At 34.1% G+C, this 25,080-nt stretch overlaps 2 protein-coding genes across 5 annotated transcripts in view; both read right to left on the reverse strand.

Annotated features, from left to right (window-relative positions):
• Zasp66 (PDZ_signaling and DUF4749 domain-containing protein Zasp66) overlaps window positions 1–4,323 on the reverse strand; it is a 106,661-nt gene extending 102,338 nt beyond the window's left edge. The window contains exon 1 of one of the 4 annotated variants that reach the window (XM_075303896.1): window positions 3,681–4,319. In XM_075303896.1, coding sequence (XP_075160011.1) covers window positions 3,681–4,154 — 474 coding nt within the window. In that variant the 5' untranslated portion in view covers window positions 4,155–4,319. Of the gene's footprint in view, window positions 1–3,680 lie in introns of all 4 variants that reach the window. The other 3 variants (XM_075303894.1, XM_075303893.1, XM_075303895.1) reach the window with 3 other exon arrangements.
• Window positions 4,324–4,693: 370 nt separating this feature from the next.
• Window positions 4,694–18,069, reverse strand: LOC142235971 (uncharacterized). Its single transcript, XM_075307222.1, has 4 exons — window positions 18,027–18,069; window positions 15,287–16,729; window positions 14,117–14,183; window positions 4,694–4,877 (listed from the first exon to the last, which is right to left on the reverse strand). Exons 1-4 carry the CDS (start codon window positions 18,067–18,069, stop codon window positions 4,694–4,696), a joined length of 1,737 nt encoding a protein of 578 aa, XP_075163337.1.
• Between the last annotated feature and the right edge of the window lie 7,011 nt (window positions 18,070–25,080).

A 25,080-nucleotide genomic window follows, 5' to 3' on the forward strand; every position in this document is an offset into this window, starting at 1 on the left:
ACCGGTAAGTTGGCCACCAAGATCATGCGATTTGACGCCTTTAGACTATTTTTTGTGGGGCTACGTCAAGTCTAAAGTCTACAGAAATAAGCCAACAACTATTCCAGCTTTGGAAGACAACATTTCCGAAGAAATTCGGGCTATTCCGGCCGAAATGCTCGAAAAAGTTGCCCAAAATTGGACTTTCCGAATGGACCACCTAAGACGCAGCCGCGGTCAACATTTAAATGAAATTATCTTCAAAAAGTAAATGTCATGGACCAATCTAACGTTTCAAATAAAGAACCGATGAGATTTTGCAAATTTTATGCGTTTTTTTTTTTTTTAAAAAGTTATCAAGCTCTTAACAAATCACCCTTTATATACTTTTGTTTTGTGTTTACCCAAAAAATATGTTTAATTTTAATATTATTTATATTGCCGATTTTTAGAAGATTTTTAAAATGCAATTGCCGATTATGGCGATTTTTATCGAAAAAAGTGACGATTTTTCTTGAAATTTTATTGGCAGCCCTGCTCTCAATTGTGAATGCAATTTTCTCAATTTCTCTTTGGAGAACAAGACTTACATGTAACAAGTTCTGAATTATTTTTCTTTGGTAATAAGGAGGAAGTCAAAGAAGACAATAAAATAGACCTATCTTCGATTGAAGATACAAACAACAGTGCTGTTAATTTTAATTGAGACTTCTACTTATTTGTTGGTCTATACAATCAAAAAAAAACGTGAACCCAATTTCCTTTATTCTAGTAAGTTTTTGCGTACGTTAGTTAAATGAACTAAAACACGGGAAAAAATTATATACAAAAGAAGCATAAAGATTAAGTAAATCTTTCGTACTGCTCACAAAATAGTTCATTATTTCTTTAAATTTGTAAATGTTACTTTAATTATGTCTTTACTGGCACTAAAGACATTCTTGCAATTTTGAACTCCAATTTTTTCCTGCAAGCTACAAAGTTTTTTTAACAAGTAAAAAAATTAATTAGGTCCAACAAATTTGTCGAAAAACGTTTATTATTTTTATGATATCGGCATGATGTCGACGTTTGTAATACTGTTTAGTTAAAATTTTTCTAAAAATAATTAAATTTTCTAAAATTAACCAAAATTATTCTTCCTGGTGGGTTCACTGTTTTTTCAGTGTACTCAAACTATGTGAACATTACCAAACGTTATTTACTTCCTTATTTCAGGTTTATATGTTTTAACTTAAGTTAATTAAGTTATCTTAATTAAGATCCACCGAACCGAATTAATAACGAAAATCTTGATTTTATCTGTTTATCAATTTTCTTTCGTTTAATATGTTAATATTATTGTGCGATTTAGTGTATTAATACACAAGATTAACCTCATGTGTCTGAGTGAATAATATATTTGATTGGGGAAATCCATTTTTCTAGTAAACTATGTATATGTATTTATTGTATATTAGGGGAGAGTATAAATTATAAAAAAAAACATGTCTCAAGAGCATAATTTCATTTATGATCGGGAAACATGTAACATGTTTGTCGCAACCATGTTATTTTGTCGGAAATTATGTATATGATTTTGGCAAGTATGGTCATGTTTGGCGGGAAAATAATATTTTTGCGACAAAAATGTTCCAGGATCTCCTTTCCTAAGATTATGCCCTTGTTTGAGGTGATCATATTCTTTCCCTGTGTTTAGGTCCTGTACGTCCCATCTCAACTCCATATAGTTTTTGCACGAGGTGTCATTGTCATCTTCAGTGATGAGGCATTGTCATCTTCAGTGATGAGGCACCTCAGTGGATTCGTCAATAAACAGAATTGCCGCATTTGGGCGAATGATAATCCAAGAGTGATTGTCGAAAAACCAATGCACCCACAAAAAGAGTGACTGTTTGGTGCGGTTTATGGGCTGGCGGCATCATCGGGCCATATTTTTTCCAAAATGAGGCCGGTCAGGCAATTACTGTGAATGGTGTTCACTATCGTGAGATGATAACGAACTTTTTATGGCCCGAATTGGAAGATATGGATGTGGACGATATGTGGTTTCAGCAGGACGGCGCCACTTGCCACACAGCTAACGAAACAATGGCTCTTTTGCGCAACAAATTCAATGGCCGTGTTATCTCACGTAATGGCGATGCCAATTGGCCACCAAGATCATGTGATTTGACACCGTTGGACTTTTTTCTTTGGGGTTATTTGAAAGAAAAGGTGTACGTCGATAAGCCAGGAACAATTCAAGAGCTAAAGGATGAGATAATTCGGCACATTAACGGCATAGAACCTCTATTATGCCTCAGCGTCATCGAAAATTTGGACCATCGGATGAAGGTGTGCCACCGAGGTCGCGGCACCCATTTGGCCGATATTTTCTTCCATACATAATTGAGTAATACCAATATATCATAATAAAATAAAATGACAATAATTTCCTAAATAGTTTGTGTTTTATTCAAAATCAACATAGGCCCTTGAAATTTTAACCACCCTTTACAAGGAAGTTCCATGCCTCTTGTATTACTTCAAAACAAAGCAGCTTGGCAAATTATAATATCATTAGTAAAAAAAAGCATTGTTTAGATAGATCGAATTCGCCACTGGGTCGAATAGGAAAGTCTATTTATTGGTGACTGGAAACCTTTATTGTTCCTCTTGAGCTTGCAAGAAATTATAAACACAAATAAACAATTAATTAACTAAGCAATAATTTTTCAAATTTATTTCCATTATTTTCTTAAATGGCGTACTTTCTACAGGCAGAAAAAGAAGATGCCGACCTTAAACATGTTTCAAGAGAAAAATGTTTGGATGGAAACATGAAACAATTTGGCTGCAAAAATGTTATTATTTCGCTAAAATACTTGTCGAAATAACATGGGTCAAAAATAATATTTTGCTCTTGAAACATGTTTGAGGTGAGCAATCTTAAAAAAAAACAATATTTTCTTAAAGAACATAACATTTTAAGATGGTACTATGATCGAGTTTTCCTCCAGATTAAACGTGTAAAACTATATATGACGACAATTTTATTATTAGGCATCGAATCTTGTCAAAATTTGGATTGAAATGTTTTAAAGCACAATTTCACACAAATGATTCCATATGCCACCATAAAAAAAAACATCACTCCCCCTATTACACATTTTGATTAGAAGAGTAGTATGCTAAAATAGAATATAACTATATTTTCTCTAAAATGTTTGTTAAAAAATATCTCTTTCGCTCTCTCTCTCTCTCTCTCACGCAATATACACCTACGTATGATTCAGCATTAAAGTTAATGTGATTTTTGTGTACTGGCTACTTAACAATTTTTGTTTTATTTCTTTTTGTATTCTTAAAAAATATCTCTCTGTATGTCGTTGTTGTTGTATCAAATCTAATGTTCAATCTATTATCTGACAAATGTTTGCTAAAAGAGAATGTCAACTGTCCTAGATATTGATATATGTATAAGCAAATGTTTACATTTCGGCAACAACAAATCGATTTGTTTACATTACAGTTGTTCTCTGACAAACGAGGAGAACAACTGTTACACACTCACACATAGCGTGTCATAATCATTCACAGTGTCCAGTATGAATGAAAATTCTATGAACCATTCATTATACAATGACCAAAATGCATATCCTTAAGTAAAAGCAATAGGTGCATTGATTACGAACACAAACAATTTAATCATCACTTACTTTTAAGGGACTACTCTGAGATGGTAAAGGAGGACTAGAATAAGTGCATCCGGTATCTGTCGTCTCGTATCCGTTAGTATTGGTATGATAGTCATATTCATCAACGGTATCCCTGAAATGTACACGTTTCTTGGATTTTTCATAACTTCTATGTTTTTTTAGCAAACTCTTTGTACAAGTACCGGTTGCAAACGCACTTGGGCCCATGCCCGTGACCGGTTTGGCAATAGGATGATAATTATGATGATATTGACTTGTGCTGTTTGTGCCCATGCCCACACCCATGTTTGTGCCGGTGCCCCTGACCGTCGTCACCGGTAGTTTTGTATAACGATATTCACTAACAGGCTCCCTATGATGCACTTGATGCGGCATAGTCAATTTAGGCTGATGCTGTTGATGATAATGGCTATCATTGATATAGTCAGGCACTTTCCAAAAGGGTGGACGCGGCATTAGATTCGTTTGACTCATTTTTCTTTTTTTGTATCAAGGTTTCTTATTCGGTCTTTTTCTTTCTAGTCGTTTTTTGCTTTCCGCAAAGAACGCGAAACTCACGAAATTTCTTCACCCACAAACGGATGGTCGTCGGTTGAAGAATCACGCGCGGGGCACTAATACGATTTGGATGGGGCCAAGAAAGCCACACGTTGTTTTTCCGTTCGCTAGTTTTTCTCAATTGAAAGGCTTTTCATAAAACATAAGATTTTTGTTTATAATATTTTTCAAACAAAAGTAAACGGCGCTCTTGTTTTCGCCACCACAACCATACTACAACACATACGTAAGCTGATACAGTATACGGACATTATATTGTATTGGAAATAATTATTTCCAGTAATATTTAGGTTAAAAAACAACTAGAATAACCCCCCTTTTCATGAAGCTCAGTTAGTTCAACGTTAGCTAACGAAATTTTAAACCGGTCTATAGACATATCTGACTACCAGGTATACGGGTATGAAATAAGCGTTTTTTCACGTATCACCCATTTTCCACACTTGTTGGATATTTCACATAGCTTTTAAACGGCCAGAAATTGTTTGTTGTGCAACATTTGACATTGCTGCCATTTGCTTTTGACTCAAAGTGTCATCTCCATCCAATTCGGCGTCTTCAATCTTTTTTGGTGGTCTTCCACCAAAGGGCGAGATATTTGTATCTTGACTTGACTTCATACCGGTATACCTGGTACAACTTCAAACCAAAATATAAAAATAAAATAAGCCAAATAGACAAATTTTTATTAGGTCGGGCGTCAAGCTCCCTCCGCGGAGGCAACAATTTTAGTTGGACGTCGCCCACAAAACATCATCGTATCATATTTCGATCTCTCCTATGAATATTTTGATCTTGATAGAGATAACCATAAGTTACGCGAAAACTAAATAACTTTGGCACATTAGATGTGTAATGTGAACTAAGAAATTTAATATAGATGTTCCCTAATGTTTACACCAAATTCTGTTCCAATATTTTGAGATCGCAAATGTACACAAAAAGAGATAATAAATATTTATTTCACTTCATTTGGACTTTTTTCTATGGTCAAGAGAAATTTTGGATTTTATACCGTTCTTGTTCAATTCATTTTTTTCATATGAATTGGCGAGGTTGTGGAAAATGCTAAATTAATGATCTTTCAAAGAAAATCTCATAAATCTCTGTTTCACAGACAATGCAATAAAATGATATTTTATTCTTTGCCAAAACTATGGTATTATATTAAAAAGTATTTTAAACTAAGCAACCGAAGATTGTGTGGATTTAGTACCAGATTACGTCATGTCGTTTTTTGGAACCTTTTTTTGATATTCGTTTTTTTGGAACCTTTTTTTGGTATGCGTTTTTTGGAACCGTTTTCTTTTTGGTATGCGTTTTTGGTACACCCTCAAAAAAAATCGCCTCTCTAACATATGTTCCAAACATAGTTTGCAGGAAGCATATATATTATTGGATACTGCCGAAACATTAATATGTTTGTTTAATGTGAACATATTATATGTTTGGAAGCATTTTGAGCCCAAAAATATAATATGCTTAGAAGAATTTTCCCCAAAGAAGATTGTGCTCATTCCCTAACATAATTTTCACTTCCACGAAATTTTTTAGTTCTTGGCACCTTTTTCTGTAATACAAATAATGTTGAAGAAATTATTCAATTTTATAATTTTTTAAATTTTACCTTTCGCCTGGACGGAGAATCGAACCGAGGACCATACATTTTGTAAGCCAACACACTACCACTGAGCTACGTAGCTGTTATAGTCACCAGTAGACAATTATCGTTATAAGTTACATTTATATAGCATAGTTTGCAGCGCCCACGAGCCCATGCAAACATAACATTATTTAACAGAAACACACATGTGTTGGCAACGTGGAGCAGTGGTTAGCATGTCTGCCGTACATGCAAAGGGTCGTGGGTTCAATCCCTGCTCCGACCAAACACCAATTGTTTTTTTTTTAATTTACACATTACTATTTACACTATATTAAATTTTTATAATGAAACTTCGAAATGTGGGTTATTACAAATTTAAGTCAGAAACAGTGATTGATATAAACAAAATGGACTGACCTTTTGGATAAAATATTATTTTTTATTGCAAAAATAACAATTTTGTAATAAAAAACTGTTTTTGGTATAAAAGTTTGAAATTTTGGAAGGAATAACCATTGTTAGCATGCCCGCCTTGCATACACAAGGTCGTGGGTTCGATTCCTGCTACGACCGAACACCAAAAAGTTTTTCAGCGGTGGATTATCCCACCTCAGTAATGCTGGTGACATTTCTGAGAGTTTCAAAGCTTCTCTAAGTGGTTTCACTGGAATGTGGAACGCCGTTCGGACTCGGCTATAAAAAGGAGGTCCCTTGTCATTGAGCTTAACATGGAATCGGGCAGCACTCAGTGATAAGAGAGAAGTTCACCACTGTGGTATCACAATGGACTGAATAGTCTAAGTGAGCCTGATACATCGGGCTGCCACATAACCTAACCTAACCTTGGAAGGAATTCAAAAACTCTAACAAGAGAAGAACGAGTCGAGTATAAACATACATAAATAATTTTATAATATACACATAAATTTATTTAGGCGTGAACAGTTTTTTAATAGCAATTAACACCATTTTAAATTCATTTAAAACTTATCATGTTTTGTACTTAATTTATTTTTAACTTTAAGGCCGGTATTAAGTTGGCATTATCGCTCTAAAATGACCCTTTGACCCTGTTTTGCCTTTTACTTTTCTTTAATAATTCATTCTAAAGAAAATAAACTTTTTCAAATGTTTTAGCTGCAAAACTCGAACTTAATGCCCGCTTTTATATTTGAAGGTGTCCGTCAACTCCTCTTGGACTACTTATTAATAAAGAGGAACTAAACTTTGTTCTTATACATTTTACTTTTTATTTTTTCACTATTTCCTCCTTTTTTCATTTTACGGTCCCAACTCTAAAAAGAGTATAATGCCCTTTCGTTATTTTTATGAATATCTCTTTGTAATTTGTGTATATTTTCCACCGTTTTTTTATACCCTTCACCACTACTGTGGTACAGGGTATAATAAGTTTGTGCATTTGTATGTAACGCCAAGAAGGAAAAGTCTGAGACCCATCGTTTAGTATACCGATCGTCTTAGAATTAAATTCTGAGTCGATTTAGCGATGTCCGTCTGTCTGTCTGTCTGTCTGTCCGTCAGTCTGTCTGTCTGTTGATGTATTTTTGTGTGCAAAGTACAGCTCGCAGTTTTAGTCCGATTGTCCTAAAATTTGGTATAGGGTCGTGTTTCGGCTCAAAGACGATCCCTATTGATTTTGGAAAAAAATCGGTTCAGATTTAGATATAGCTGCCATATATATTTTTCACCGATCTGGTCATAATTGGCGTGTATATCAACCGATCTTCCTCAAATTCCGTACATCCGAATATTTTATGAGTCTCGAAAAACTTGAAAAATATCAGCCAAATCGGTTCAGATTTAGATATAGCTCCCATATATAGCTTTCGGCCGATTTACACTCATTTGCCCACAGAGGCCAAGTTTTTGCTCCGATTTAGTTGAGATTTTGCACAGGGAGTAGAATTAGCATTGTAGCTATGCGTGCCAAATTTGGTTGAAATCGGTTCAGATTTAGATATAGCTCCCATATATAGCTTTCGCCCGATTTACACTCATATGACCGTAGAGGCCAATTTTTAACTCCGATTTAGTTGAAATTTTGCAAAGGGAGTATAATTAGCATTGTAGCTATGCGTGCCAAATTTGGTTGAAATCGGTTCAGATTTAGATATATCTCCCATATATAGCTTTCGCCCGATTTACACTCATATGACCGTAGAGGCCAATTTTTAACTCCGATTTAGTTGAAATTTTACACAGGGAGTAGAATTAACATTGTAGCTATGCGTGCCAAATTTGGTTGAAATCGGTTCAGATTTAGATATAGCTCCCATATATATGTTTTTCTGATTTCGACAAAAATGGTCAAAATACCAACATTTTCCTTGTAAAATCGCCACTGCTTAGTCGAAAAGTTGTAAAAATGACTCTAATTTTCCTAAACTTCTAATGCATATATATCGAGCGATAAATCATAAATAAACTTTTGCGAAGTTTTCTTAAAATTGCTCCAGATTTAAATGTTTCCCATATTTTTTTACTAACATTGTGTTCCACCCTAGTGCATTAGCCGACTTAAATTTTGAGCCTATAGATTTTGTAGAAGTCTATCAAATTCTGTCCAGATCGAGTGATATTTAAATGTATGTATTTGGGACAAACCTTTATATATAGCCCCAACACATTTGACGGATGTGATATGGTATCGAAAATTTAGATCTACAAAGTGGTGCAGGGTATAATATAGTCGGCCCCGCCCGACTTTAGACTTTCCTTACTGGTTTTTTTTTAATTTCCTTTGCCTGAATATTTTGACTTACTCCTCGTACGTTCCGGTTTCTTTTAACGAACCAAGAAAAATAGTGTACCCATAACGCCAAAATGATAAACAAAACACATGTCCACACATACGTAAAATGCTGCTTTCAAGACGAAAACACATGGTTTTTTTTCAAATGTCTATTCTGAATCTCTATTCTCTTTATTCCGAATACTCATTCTAATATTCAAATTAAATAATATTTAGACTTAAGCATATAAAATTTTTGGCCTTATCATAAAGCAGTTTCCGAAACAACATATAAGCGGTTTCACAGAAATTGCTCTCTTTTGATTTTCTCGCTGTGTTAATTTGATATCTATCGTCAACCCTCCCGGTTTCTATCTCTATTTGTCGCTCTCTGAATAAAATATCACAACATATATATGTTTACTCGAAATTTGTAAAATTATATATGTTTACATTCACACATATAATTTTTATGAGACATGTATGCCCCAAACATAATATATTCTAACATATTAACATATGTGTTCCAAACATTTAATGTTAGTTTGGGAACATTACATGTTTGCACTTAAATATATTGTGTTTAAAAATTGTGCCCGAAACACATTTTGTTTATATCGAAACATATGAAAAACATATTTTTCTAACAGTGTATGGAAGAGTGATACTCAATCTAACCAATCATACGAAAAATTAACTGAATTGGGTTGTAAGCACGGTTGCCACTCGACCCAAAAATAATCTACCAAAATTTGAAGAAAATTTTCCAAAAAAAAACTAACAAATAAACAAATCTTATTTTACAGATTTTGATTAAATTTTATTTTCATAGAAAATTTGGTCAACATTTTATTTTAATAGAAAATGTTGTAAAAATTTTATTCCTATAAAAAATATTGTCAAATTTTTTTTCCAAATTTTATTCTATAGAAAATTTTGTCAAAGTTTTATTTCTGCAGAAAATTTTGTCAAAATTTTATTTCTATAGAAAATTTTTTCTAAATTTTATTTCTATGAAAGTTTAGTCAAAATTTTATTTCTATAGAACATTTGTGAAGGAGAGGTATATTTTGCAAAATCTACCAAAACATCAAGAATTCTACCAATCTACCAGACCGCAGCAGTTGGCACTCAAATCAACAATTTGACCAGGGCTGTAGAGTCGGAGCCGGAGTCGGAGTCTGAAGATTTTACTGGAGTCGGAGCCGGAGTTTGAAGATTTTACTGGAGTCGGGGCCGGACTCGTAGAAATTTTGCTCGACTCCGACTCCGGCGAAACAAACTGAAAACACTTCCTATCTTAGTAACTAAAGAACTATTTCGACAAATTAAATTCCATTAGGATTTTTAATCGAACAGCAAAAAACGAAGTAATGGATTTCAGGCCATTCAAAGTGTATTTATATGGGTGAAATTTCACGGTGATATAAAAAATAGGTTTTACTAGCATATGGGCCGAATAGATCAATTGTATTGTCCATTTTTAGCATATTAAAATATCGATTTTTGACCATATATGTACTCTTGATAAAGGTAAAATTTTAAGACAATATAGCAGTAGAACCTAATGTTCTAAATTTTTTTGGCAGGCATGTCGAGTTCGAAGATAGGCCATACAGGACAAATTTGTGATATAGCACCTACATATAAACCCATCTTCCGATTTGTTTTAAGAAGTTTTTCCCATTTTGCAAAATTTTGTTTCTGTAGAAAATTTTGTCAAAATTTTATTTCTGCAGAAAATTTTATTTCAGCGAAAATTTTGTCAAAATGTTATTTCTATAAAATTTTTTTTCAAAATTTTATTTCTGTAGAAAATTTTGTCAAAATTTTATTTCTAAGAAAATTTTGTCAAAATATTTCCATTGAAAATGTCAAAAATTTCTATAGAAAATTTTTGAAAAATTTTATTTTTATAGAAAATTTTGTCACAAAGAAGTACCTCTTTGCAAAATCTACCAAATGAATGTCGTAGAAATTGTGCTCTACTCCGACTCCGGCGAAACAAACTGAAAACACTTCCTATCTTAGTAACTAAAGAACTATTTCGACAAATTAGATTCCATTAGGGTTTTTAATCGAACAGCAAAAAACCAAGTGATGGATTTCAGGCCATTCAAAGTGTATTTATATGGGTGAAATGTCACGGTGATATAAAAAGTAGGTTTTACTAGAATATGGGCCGAATAGATCAATTGTATTGCCCATTTTTAGCATATTAAAATATCTATTTTTGACCATATATGTACTCTTGATAAAGGTACAATTTTAAGACAATATAGCAGTAGAACCTAACGTTCTAACTTTTTTGGCAGGCAAGTCGAGTTCGAAGATAGGCCATACAGGACAAATTTGTGATATAGCACCTACATATAAACCCATCTTCCGATTTGTTTTAAGAAGTTTTTCCCATTTTGCAAAATTTTCTTTCTGTAGAAAATGTTGTCAAAATTTTATTTCTGCAGAAAATTTTATTTCAGCGAAAATTTTGTCAAAATGTTATTTCTATAAATTTTTTTTCAAAATTTTATTTCTGTAGAAAATTTTGTCAAAATTTTATTTCTAAGAAAATTTTGTCAAAATATTATTTCCATTGAAAATGTCAAAAATTTCTATAGAAAATTTTTGAAAAATTTTATTTTTATAGAAAATTTTGTCACAAAGAAGTACCTCTTTTCAAAATCTACCAAATGAATGTGGTATATACAATATTCCTCTCAAAAATGTTAAGATCCTGTAATAAAAACTAAAATATCCTAATTTGAGAATATGTATATTTCTTCAATGTCCGCTTTTTATAACTTTTAGAGTTGAGTTGATGTGTGAGAAACGTTCACATTTAGGCCAGAATAACTTCCCAGCAAAAAAATTTGGAAGTTCTTCCAAAGTCACAACTTTAAAAACACTTCCAGAAGATGCACTCCCAATGATGTTCTTTATTTTAACTACCCAGGAAGTTTTTTTATTCCATTTTTTATAACTTGGGGTTTTCATACTTTTAATGGGTAATTTTAACTGTTTTTGTTTCAAATAGGTTAAAAACAGAGTAAGAATTCATAAAATGGTACAAATCATTTAAATTTTGTCGGAAAAAATGCTAAATCCAGTCTGAAAAATTTGCGAAGTTTTGAAAATATTTGATGCCAAACGTCCCACACAAGCGTAAGAATGCATTAAAACTCATACAAAATTTTTAAAAATTATTTATTTGTGCAATATCACAAAATTTATTAATTCACATCTAAAACATTGAATTCGGATCACACCTAAAGAAGTGATGCAAATTCAGTGCAACGGCTGTTGACATGGAGGACTTCCGTCCTATGGCAAGCCCATGTTAAATTCATCGCTTATGCGTCAATTTTGCACCACTTCCGGATCCAAAAAGAACATTTTCATTACTTTTTTTGGCGACGCTTTTTTTTTGCTGGGTTTATATAGAGTAATTGTGATGAAAAAGTTCCAAATGACTCGCGGTCGTGCCACGGTGCTTTTGGCAGTCGAAATGTCAACTTTATCAACCCTGGCCTCTAATGTCCATAACTGATAGACCATTTATAAATCGATGTGTCACGATTTTATTTCTACTTTTTTTGGCGACGCTTTTTTTTTTGCTGGGTTTATATAGAGTAATTGTGATGAAAAAGTTCCAAATGACTCGCGGTCGTGCCACGGTGCTTTTGGCAGTCGAAATGTCAACTTTATCAACCCTGGCCTCTAATGTCCATAACTGATAGACCATTTATAAATCGATGTGTCACGATTTTATTTCTGTAGAAACAATATTCGTAACTGTCCAGCTATTCCTGTCATCTGTTGTATGGTAGTGGTTATTTAAAATTCCGCCCGTCCTAATTTTGGGCAGTTTATGTTTGTTTTCTATATCCGACACATTACATTTTTTAAACATCTAAACTTTCTGTCTAATTAGCCCGACATTTTGATTTTTGTGTATTTTTCTTTTTTTTATATAGATTTATTTTTTATAAAATGACTATATAGATTAATTCCATTATTTTTTGAAATTTTTTGTTTTTATATAGTCTTGTGTCTTATTTTAATTTATTGGCCTGACATTAAAATGTAGAGTTCTTTACATCCCTAAAATGCTGAGATTTGTCGTCAAGTCGTATCAAAATTTAAAATTAGGGTTCTTTAAAATGAGATTTAGGTACACCACCTGGAGTCGACTCCGGAGTCGGAGTCGAGGCTAATAAGAAATTCTGGAGTCGGAGTCGAGGCTAATACGAAATGCTGGAGTCGGAGCCGGAGTCGAGCAAAATTGACTCGACTCCACTGCCCTGGATTTGATAGTGGCAAAGGAAAAGAGATATGTTTGTACGAATTTGTTTCGGCAAAGGGCGGCTATCATAAACATTTTTTCTGAAGGTTCAAGTGTGGTTCACTTTGGGCTAGTGAACTGCCTGAATTTATGCTGATAATTGGTTGATAGTTTTGCTGCAAGTAGAGGATGCTGATGAGGAATGTGGTAATTCCGAAACGTCCATCCAACCATTTTGCAGTCTATAGGGCTTTGCCCAAATAAATTTGAGAAACATTATTTTCCTCTGTTGGTTAAGCTACACTTGTAGTTTAGTCAATGCATGGTTTTGAGCTGAAATGAAAAACAACAAAATATTATTTCAATAGAAAATTTGTCAAAATATTATTTCTATAGAAAATTTTGTCAAAATTTTATTTCTATAGAAAATTTTGTCAACATTTTATTTCCATAGAAAATTTTGTCAACATTTTATTTCTATAGAAAATTTGTGAAGGAGAGGTATGTTTTGCAAAATCTATCAAAACATCAAGAATTCTATCAATCTAACGGACAGTAAAAATCTACCATATTTGGTAGAATTCTACCAACTGGGACAACCGCCCTCGAAATAGATATGTATGTATAATAATTTTGACAAAATAAGTGTCAAACATTTTCCAGGAGCATTTGCGAAGTAAATTGGATAAACAATGCTGTCGTGATGTTATATATCAAATATGAGCCAAAAATGTTCGCTGGTTCGTATGCGGTGACTAATTGTGTTTTGATTTCTGTCAAATATTTGCCTAGTATGACCGTACCATAGGAGTTTGTTCCAAAATAATTTGTAGCTAAAATCCTTCCATTACATGATAACAGGATACTGTAAACAACGAAATGAATTTATCCATCCGACTGCATATACATTTAAATATTCCGATGAAAATTTTTGTTTCTCTCGTTCTTTTTGCCTGTGCTTAATTGGTCCGTAGCATTTGTCAGATATATTCATAAAGTCCAATCCGTTTGTCTGGTTCTTGATCAGTTAATATTCACATTGTGTAGTTCGCAGAAATCAATCATTGAATTTCAATATTCCGTTTATATGGGCATTTTCTTTCTTCGTCAAGGGACATTGAACAAATGTAGCCAACTATATGTTCGAAGAGTTTAATATACAAAAACATATGCCTATTCTGATGTCGGCTGCCACACCACCGTTTTTTTTTTTCTTTTTTTGTACCAATTGGCTCTACCTAGTGGTCATTGTACCCTTCTCAATGGCAATGTGTAGCATACCATCAAAAATGAATGTATATAAATCTGTTGTATGAGGTCAAATGTAGACATTGGAATCGCATATGTTTATTTTTCTTGGTCAGAATATATAAACTAGCGCCTGCGGTAATATTAGACCATCAGTCAATAATTCATTCGTACTGATGGACCAACCTCAATTTTTCAAAATATTTTATAGTTAGATTTTTAACCGTCATTCAAGAAATAACTGATTGCTGATTAGAGAAAAAGTCTGCTAAAAACAGCAGTCAATGTTTGGTGTTATATTTTTGTACTTTGTGGTCTATCGAACCATTCGTACACCCAGAAAAATGTGACCCCGTCTTTAAGTTAAAATGAACTCATTGTGAAGAAAGTTGATCTTTGTATAGCGCCAAAGACATTTTTATTTGTTTGAACGATGTGATTTTCATAGAAATTAGGTAGAATGCATTCCATATATTAGTTAACATTTTCCTATATTTATGTACCAGAATGAAAAAATTACAGAATTAAAAAATTGCTTTCGAAACTAAGGGCAAAAGTGTTTATCACTTTAGTTTAGCCATTTTATTTCCATTAAGTTAAATTTTTGTATGAAATAATATTTTATTTATTTATTTATTTATTTATTTATTTCTATATTTATTATAATTAAAATTACAATAAATAAAAAGAAAATTTAAGCACTAGCAGCTAAAGCTATCGGCTTATGACTAATCAATATAGGTGATATAAATGAGTTAAGAGAAAACAAGGGTTAGTAAATTATAAAAATTATTGTTTGTTTTGCGTACATTATATTTTGTTTTGTAAGTTAAGAGATTTAAGAAGAGCGTATATATTATTTATATTATCCTGGGTGGGGTGCTGTAAGATAGTTGCTAAATCGTCGGTTTGTAACATGTTCCGAAAGATTGTTTTAAGTGATGTGCATTCTGATAGAAAATGTTTGGCAGTGAGGTTGGTTTGTTTGCAGTAGTCGCATAACGGTGGGGAATCTCGGGATAAAATATGTCCATGCGTGAATTTGCTGTGAGTGAGTCGAAGACGAGTAAAACATTTATTAGCTTGATAGGATGTATTGGGGGGTAACTTCAGAGGCGTTCTGTTAGGATTTATTGTTTTATATAGGTGGTTGTATGTACCCCAATGGCTGTCTGTATTTTGTTTGGCAGATGTTAGCGCCAATTTTATCAGAAAATTTTTATTGGCAGGTATAAAACTGTAAGTGGGGAAATAACTGGGAATTTCTTTTGCTATGCAATCGGCTTTTTCATTCCCAGCTATGCCAACATGGCTGGGGATCCACATGAGTTTTACTCTGTTTTTCATATCAAGCATAAGTTGTTGGATTTGGACAATAAATTCGTGCTTATTCCAGCAATTAGAACACGCATTAAAAACAGATCGGCTGTCTGAACATATTAAAGTTTTACCCCGTCTTTTACTGCATATTTCCAATGCTTTTTGAATTGCGAGAGCTTCGGCATCATATATGGAGGAGTCCTCATGGACTAATCCTGTTGATAGAATGTCACCATTTTCCGATACAACAGCGAAGGAGGTGTTCGTAGTGGTTTTGGAACCGTCAGTGAAGACTATATCCCAACCATCCATTTTATAATTTGTAAATATTTCATTAGATAAGGAACGAAAAATTGTTGGGTTGGTATTGTTCTTATTCAGATTTGTTAGAGAGGCATCAAATAGTTTTGTATCTAAAGCCCATGGCGGGTATTTATGAGTATGTGTTTTGAACTTGGTCAGACCCAAATTTTTGGATATTTTGAATATACTGAAAAGGGCAGAAGGACATCGTAGATTAGTCTTACGTTTACCCAGTAATAATAATTCCTTTGATAAGATGTTGGGTTGTATGCAAATTGTTTTGTATGAAAGTCGGCATTTCAGTTTATATGAACGTTCGGGTAGTGACTCGAATCCACTCTCAGCTAATAAGTTTTGTACTGGAGTTGTTCTAAAAGCACGTAGGCTGGATCTGATTGCATTATGCATAGTGCTTTCGATTGCAGACATAGCGGTTTTTGGGGCAACATTGTAGAGTATAAGTCCATAGTCTATTTTTGACAGAATTATAGCTTGGGCGATTTTGAGAAGATTATTTGTATGCACATAACTACGAGGCGACGATAAGTATTTGATAATATTTAGCCGGGGTTGTAAACTCTTCTTAAGACTAATACAATGATTCTTAAAATTATACTTATGATCAAAATGTACTCCTAATATTTTACATGTATCGCAATTCTCAATGTAGTTATTGTTATAAGTAATATTAATAGGTCTACAGTTCCGTTTGTTGCATATATGCAGATGTTTGGTTTTATCGAATGATATGTTTGCTCCCGATACTTTAGACCATTCGTCTATAACACTAAGGGTGTTGATAAGTACGTCCTGGATAGAGATATTCGATTTATTTTTGACAATGATATATAAATCATCTGCATATAGACAGTGTTCAATACGTTTGTTCTGGGTTAGTAGTCTACTTAAGTCGTCAAATGCTATGATAAACAAAGTGACTGATAGTGGGGAACCCTGAGGAATCCCATTGTGTAGTGAAACTATATCAGAGAAAATGTTGTTAACCCTAACAGAAAATTTTCTGTTGGTTAAGAAGGATTTAATGAAATTGTACATTCTAGGACCAAGTCTCCATTCAGATAGTTTCTGAAGTACAATGTGAATGCCAATTCTGTCGAAGGCTTTAACAAAATCTACCGACAGTACAGACGTATGATTTCTCACCCAGAAAAAAGTGTTTTCGAAACTAAAGGAAAAAATTTTCATTAAATTTTTAAATTTTAAATTTTTGTGTGAAATAATAAAATTTACTTGTTTCAGTAAAACACTCCTAAACTGAAAGCTGTTAGGAATAGTTCATTAGAATAAGGCATGGAATTTTACTAATACTGTTTTTCGCTGGGTATAAGAATTTACTACTGAACAAGAAAATTTTATTCACTGATAACAAAGCATTCGTAAAAATAAACAAAAACCGAGCTAAAACCAAGTTTCCTCAAATTTGGTAAGATTTCTTATAAAATGATAATTCTGACTTCCTTTATTATAGAAAGCTTATCATACATACGAATAACACTTGGCATAGAAAAATATTTTACTTCATTCATACTAAGAAGTATTCAATCCTTTCAAAACTTAAGGAAACACACTTGTTAGAATATAGGAAAATTTCCTACATTTCTCTTATCTACCTGTAATCGATACCAGTCATCGATGTAATCGATGTGTTTGCGCGTGGGTTGTTTTTTTAGTTGGAATCGAATTGTTATAGTATACGGAGAGATTGTTAAAAAAATATAATATAATAAATAACAAATAAAATATATAAGATATTTGTTATATTAAATTAGTGAGAAAATGTTTCGTTTTTTGAAAATTATTAAACATAAACAACAAACAATACATCCATGAATGTTCGTGATGGTGTACAAAGAGAGAAAACACCAGAAGAATAATAATCCCTTCATTCGTATTCATTTTGTTATCTTCAATTATCAGGTAACATTCAGATACGCTAAACGTTTGTGAAAAAATTTGTTTATGATTTTTTTATATTTGTAGTAGAGGCGTGTGCGTGACACGAAATTCTCGTGACACGCGTGATTCACGCGTAAATCACGTGAGTCGTGAACAAAATCCAAAGCAAATCTCGTGAATGTGCGTGAATGGGACTAAAATAAATATGTCGTGCGTGAGCGTGCGTGAGAAATAAAATTTATTAGTGAATGTACGTGAATAAAATTTCTGTAAAATCATGCTACAGAAACAAATCAAGATTTAATGTTAACTGAAATTAATTTAGCTCTCGAACTATATTCTATTTTTGAATTTTGTTACCTTTGGTGATTTCCATTTGGAAAACGTCGTAAATCACGTGCATTGTCGTAAATCGTGCGTGAGCATGAGTCTTTAAAAGTAGTTCGTGCGTGAGTATTGTTTTTCATTTCGTGAATATGAGTGAGTTGGATTGGCTTCCACACGTATCGTGTGTGAATAAACATTTTGCTTCGTGAATGTGCGTGAGTGTGAGTGAAATTTCAGTCACGCGCACACCTCTAATTATAAAATAACGTATTGATTTGAAATTTTAAATCTGTAGATTTTCACCCGAGAAATAAAATCTGGAAATTTTACATAGAGTTTCAAGCAATTTTCATGATCAGTGCGCCTTCTATACTCTCAAGAAGTGAAATCGGAGGCATTACCAAATGGACCGATAAAAACTTAACCCGATACACATTATTGTGAGCCTTAAATACCAGAATATTTCCAATTTCAGGCAAATTGGATAAAAACTACGGTTTCTATAAGCCCAAGAAGTAAAATCGGCAGATCGGTCTATATGGGGGCTATACCAAAACATGGACCGATACTCACCATTTTTGGCAAACCTCTTTATGGTCCTTAAAATACCCCTAGATTTCCAATCTCAGGCAAATTGGATAAAAACTACGGTTTCTATAAGCCCAAGAAGTAAAATCGTGAGATCATTTTTGGCACACCTCTTTATGGTCATAAAATACCTTTAGATTTAAAATTTCAGGCAAATTTGATAAAAACTACGATTTCTATAAGCCCAAGACCCCAAATCGGGAGGTCGGTTTATATGGGGACTATATCAAAACCTTGACCGATATAGCCCATCTTCGAACTTGACCTGCCTGCAGACAAAAGACGAGTTTGTGCAAAATTTCAGCACGATTGCTTCATTATTGAAGACTGTAGCGTGATTACAACAGACAGACAGACAGCCAGACAGACAGACGGACAGACGGACATGGTCATATCGTCTTAGAATTTCTCCCTGATCAAGAATATATATACTTTATATAGTCGGAAATCGATATTTCGATGTGTTACAAACGGAATGACAAACTTATTATACCCCCGTCACCATTCTATGGTGGTGGGTATAAAAAGATCAATGAAATCATTTCATTTATGAATTCAATTCAGTTAAATTTTTTCATTCTGTAGTAAAGTGGTACATAAATATAGGAAAATGTTAACTAATATATGGAATGCATTCTATCTACTTTCTATGAAAATCATATCGTTCAAACAAATAAAAATGTCTTTGGCGCTATACGAAGTTCAACTTTCTTCACAATGAGTTCATTTTAACTTAAAGAGGGGGTCACTTTTTTCTGGGTGTACAAAAAATTCACACTATATCGAAGAGACTGTCAATTGTGACCATTGTACAAGCTTTTTGTATTTTGTTATTACAAAATATTTCTTATTTTAGTAAATTATACATAATATACATTGTTAGTTATCCCGACAGCGCCTTATAACCGTAGCTTTAGGCGATTTATAATTTATTCAAATGTCTAAATATATGCCACATCGAAGCAAGTTCCCGTTTGGCCGGGATCCCGGGAAATTTGAAAAAATTCCCGCTTTCCCGGGAATGGAAAAAGTCCGGGGAAAAGAAAACCCTAAGTACATATCAAATCTGTGTTATCGCAAGTCTTCAAGTCTATCGAGTCTTGTCAAATTAGAGATGGGGAAGTTCCAATGCATTGATTTCCACAGAAATAAAATTTTGACAACATTTTCTATAGAAGTAAAATTTGGAAAAAAATCTCTACAGAAATAAAATTTTTACAAAATTTCTATAGAAATAAAATTTTTACAAAATTTTCTATAGAAATAACATTTTGACAATGTTTTCCATAAAAATAAAATTTTGGTAGATTATTTTTGGCTCGAGTGGCAACCATGAATATGAACCGATATGGACCAATTTTTGTGTGATAGAGGATCGGCTATATATAACTATAGACCGATATGGCCCAATTTTGGCATGGATATTAGCGGCCTTATACTAACACCACGTTGCAAATTTCAACCGGATCGGTTGAATTTTGCTCCTCCAAGAGGCTCCGGAGATCAAATCTGGGGAACGGTTTATATGGGGACTATATATAATTATGGACCGATATGGACCAATTCCTGCGTGTTTGTTAGAGACGACATTTTAACACCATGTTCAAAATTTCAACCGGATCGGGTGAATTTTGCTCCTCCAAGAGGCTCCGGAGGACAAATCTGGGAATCGATTTATATGGGGGCTATATATATTTATGGACCGATATGGACCAATTTTTGCATGGTCATTAGAGAACATATACCAACACCATGTACCAAATTTCAGCCGGATCGGATGAAATTTTCGTTTCTTAGAGGCTCCGCAAGCCTAATCGGGGGATCGGTTTATATGGGGGCTATATATAATTATGGACCGATGTGGACCAATTTTTGCATGGTTGTTAGAGAACATATACCAATACCATGTACCAAATTTCAGCCGGATCGGATGAAATTTGCTTCTCTTAGAGGCTCCGCAAGCCAAATCGGGGGATCGGTTTATATGGGGGCTTTATATAATTATGGACCGATGTGGACCAATTTTTGCATGGTTGTTAGAGACCATATGCTAACACCATGTACCAAATTTCAGCCAGATCGGATGAAATTTGGTTCTCTTAGTGGCTCCGCAAACCAAATCGGGGGATCGGTTTATATGGGGGCTATATGTAATTATGGACCGATATGAACCAATTTTTGCATGGTTGTTAGAGACCGTATAGTAACATCATGTACCAAATTTCAGCTGTATCGGATGAAATTTGTTTCTCTTAGAGCGATCGCAAGCCAAATTTGGGGGTCCGTTTATATGGGGGCTATACGTAAAAGTGGACCGATATGGACCAATTTTTGCGTGGTTGTTAGAGATCATATACTAACACCATGTACCAAATTTCAGCCGGATCGGATGAAATTTGCTTCTCTTAGAGGCCTCGCAAGCCAAATTTGGGGGTCCGTTTATATGGGGGCTATACGTAAAAGTGGACCGATATGGCCCATTTGCAATACCATCCGACCTACATCAATTACAACTACTTGTGCCAAGTTTCAAGTCGGTAGCTTGTTTCGTTCGGAAGTTAGCGTGATTTCAACAGACGGACGGACGGACATGCTCAGATCGACTCAGAATTTCACCACGACCCAGAATATATATACTTTATGGGGTCTTAGTGCAATATTTCGATGTGTTACAAACGGAATGTCAAAGTTAATATACCCCCCATCCTATGGTGGAGGGTATAAAAATATCGAAGATTTTGTTTGCAGTACAATTATTATATTTTCTTTATTACCTCTCTGCCATGGTGGTTAGTAGAGGTGTGCACGTGAGTAATAGTTTACTCACGCTCATGCACACTCACGAAAAGAAAATTTGTAATCACGCACGAAAATGTTGTGACTCAAGAAAAATACCGTGACTCACGAAAAATGTCTTGAATCACGAATATTTTATGAGTAATTTACCTTAGCGACGTGTCTGAAAACTTGAGCATTAGTAAAATCGAGAGCGTTATTAAATTCTTAACATCCCAGGTGTCACTAAAATTGTAAATAAATTTAACTCTTTAACGGTTTATGTTGGTGAGCAGGACTATTTTCGTGAGAGTAATTCGTTACTCACGCACGACATTTTGGTTTGTTAATCACGCACACTCACGCCGTTGCCATGAGCGTGACTAATGACTAACGCGTGATTGACGAAAATTTGAGTCACGACAATTTCGTGTCACGTGCACACCTCTAGTGGTTAGCTATATTTGTCTACCCAAATACCCCCAAACGATTTGGACCATTTCATTCTTCTTTCGTTTATAGCTGCCGATTTCATGACATCTCGATTTTCAATGTAAACTAGTAGTAGTGTGCTCTTGCAGGGGGATTTTGGGGTCGGGGAGTCTAAAATTCTATCATTCACTATATAATGTGTCTGCTGTTCAGAATGTCGTAAAAACGTTAATTAGCTATAGTTTTCGACAAACGTCCTTACACCAGACACGCACACTCACACTAACACTAACACACACCAGAATGGTTACATTGTGTAAATATGTTTTTTTATAGGCAGATGTGGATCCGATCCACACATTTGTTGATCTGATTTGTAGTTGTATAGATATTTCGGATTTAGTTCATTTTTGTCGGTCATTAACACTTGCTACTCGTATTTTATTAATGGTAATTGCATGGTCTTATTAAAATGAACATTACACATTACTGATAGACACATTTTCGTTTAAATTGTAGTGTAACAAAAAAGTACACTATATTTGAAGAAAAGAAAGATCGTTTTTTTAAGAATACATGCATGCGTCTTAATCGACCTCCAATGTTTTTGTGAAATTCATTGTTCCACTTTTTAAACGTTGACAATTGCATGAACAACGCTAAACATATGTACGTACATATAAAAGAAATAGCATATTCCGTTTCAAAACTTCCCATGCATTCTAGCTAAATTAAATAACGCAAACCAAAAGGGAAAATATATTTCAAACAGTTAATATAATTTTAATAAATACACCCAAAGAAAAATACTTTCCTCTGGAACGAAATTTTAGGCAAATGATAGATATAAAGTACTGTTTTAAGAGCACATAAACCTTTATTTGCTTGCCTAAAATTTCGTTCCTCAGAAAAGAAATCTCTTCTTTCAGTCTAGCATTTTCACTTCAAATGAAACCATTTTTAAATTAATTAATTTTTTCTTTAATGAAGCCGTTTTAAACTTATTTTATTTCACACATCTCATTTTTATACCCTCCATCATAGGATGGGGGTATATTAACTTTGTCATTCCGTTTGTAACACATCGAAATATTGCTCTAAGACCCCATAAAGTATATATATTCTGGGTCGTGGTGAAATTCTGAGTCGATCTAAGCATGTCCGTCCGTCCGTCTGTTGAAATCACGCTAACATCCGAACGAAAGAAGCTATCGACTTGAAACTTGACACAAATAGTTGTTATCGATGTAGGTCGAATGGTATTGAAAATGGGCCATATCGGTCCACTTTTACGTATAGCCCCCATATAAAGGGACCCCCAAATTTGGCTTGCGAGGCCTCTAAGAGAAGCAAATTTCACCCGATCCGGCTGAAATTTGGTACATGGTGTTAGTATATGGTCTCTAACAACCATGCAAAAATTGGTCCACATCGGTGCATAATTATATATAGCCCCCATATAAACCGATCCCCCGATTTGGCTTGCGAGGCCTCTAAGAGAAGCAATTTTCATCCGATCCGGCTGAAATTTGGTACATGATGTTAGTATATGGTCTCTAACAACCATGCAAAAATTGGTCCACATCGGTCCATAATTATATATAGCCTCCATATAAACAGATCTCCAGATTTGGCTTGCGAGGCCTGTAAGAGAAGCAAATTTCATCCGATCCGGCTGAAATTTGGTACATGGTGTTAGTATACGGTTTCTAATAACCATGCAAAAATTTGTCCACATCGGTCCATAATTATATATGGCGCCCATATAAACCGACCCCCAGATTTGGGTTGCGGAGCCTCAAAGAGAAGCAAATTTCATCCGATCCGGCTGAAATTTGGTACATGGTGTTAGTATTAGAGAAGCAAATTTCACCCGATCCGGCTGAAATTTGGTACATGGTGTTAGTATATGGTCTCTAACAACCATGCAAAAATTGGTCCACATCGGTTCATAATTATATATAGCCCCCATATAAACCGATCCCCAGATTTGGCTTGCGAAGTCTCCAAGAGAAGCAAATTTCATCCAATCCGGGTGTAATTTGGAACATGGTGTTAGTATATGATCTTTAACAACCGTGCCAGAATTGGTCCATATCGGTCCATAATTATATATAGCACCCATATAAAACTTTCTCCAGATTTGACCTCCGGAGCCTCTTGGAGGAGCAAAATTCATCCGATCCGGTTCAAATTAGGCACGTGGTGTTAGTATATGGTCGCTAACAACCATACCAAAATTGGTCCAATCACACAAAAATTGGTCTATATCGGTTCATAATCATGGCTGTCACTCGAGCCAAAAATAATCTACCAAGATTTTATTTCTATAGAAAATTTTGTCAAAAGTTTATTTCTATAGAAAATTTTGTTCAAATTTTATTTCTGTAGAAATTTTTGTCAAAATTTTCTTTCTATAGAAAATTTTGTCAAAATTTTTATTTCTATAGAAAATTTTTGAAAATTTTATTTCTATAGAAAATTTTGTTAAAATTTTATTTCTGTAGAAAATTTTGTCAAAATTTTATGTCTACTTTGTCAAACTGAATTATATACGTATTGGATCGATCTTTTTTGATTTAATATATACCACGTATGGACTTACATACAATTTAGAAGATGGTGTTAGGAGGTTTTAAGATACCTTGCCATCGGCAAGCGTTACCGCAACTTAAGTAATTCGATTGTGGATGGCAGTGTTTAGATGAAGTTTCTACGCAATCCATGATGTAGGGTACATAAGCTTCGGCCTGGCCGAACTTACGGCCGTATGTACTTGTTTTATCGTAATTTATGTCACCCAGGGGACATGTACAGGCGATTTTGTTAGTACAATAGGAAACACGTTGTTATCGACGTTTAACATTTTCTCTGCATTCCGGGCCTTAAAGGTGAATACGATGTTTCCATATTTTTCATTAAAGCTCGCGAAATTTCCTCTACCCTTAATAATTGCATATCTAGCTTTGTTGACGAAAATTCCGTAAAGGTGTTGTTATCGATTGTTAACATTTATGCGCTTTATGCTCTTTACAGATTATCAGTTATTCTGGACAACAGTGCTCGTGTCGAACATATCGCATATATTGGACACATCATCAGTTAAGTCCGAAGGTATAATCGATACTGCTGCATGTTTATGGAATCGATAACACATTTACCGATTATTTAGTCATCGCCGACAAGTCGTGTCGATCTGACACATTGTAAGATTCTTTACAAACACTGAAATTCCGTCTGGAATAACTGATAATCTGTAAAGCGCATTACAGAATATCAGTTATTCCGGACA

This window comes from Haematobia irritans, chromosome 4, assembly GCF_050003625.1.
Source record: "Haematobia irritans isolate KBUSLIRL chromosome 4, ASM5000362v1, whole genome shotgun sequence".
NCBI lineage: Eukaryota > Metazoa > Arthropoda > Insecta > Diptera > Muscidae > Haematobia > Haematobia irritans.

Excerpts from the sequence above, each read along its gene's own strand:
- LOC142235971 (XM_075307222.1), bottom strand. The coding sequence starts at position 18,069 with ATGCACGTGATTTACGACGTTTTCCAAATGGAAATCACCAAAG. Across the intron at positions 16,730-18,026 it reads CCAAATGGAAATCACCAAAG|TTTCACTACACAATGGGATT; the intron begins GTAACAAAATTC and ends TCTCTGATATAG. Across the intron at positions 14,184-15,286 it reads AAATACAGACAGCCATTGGG|ATTTATATACATTCATTTTT; the intron begins GTACATACAACC and ends CTCATACAACAG.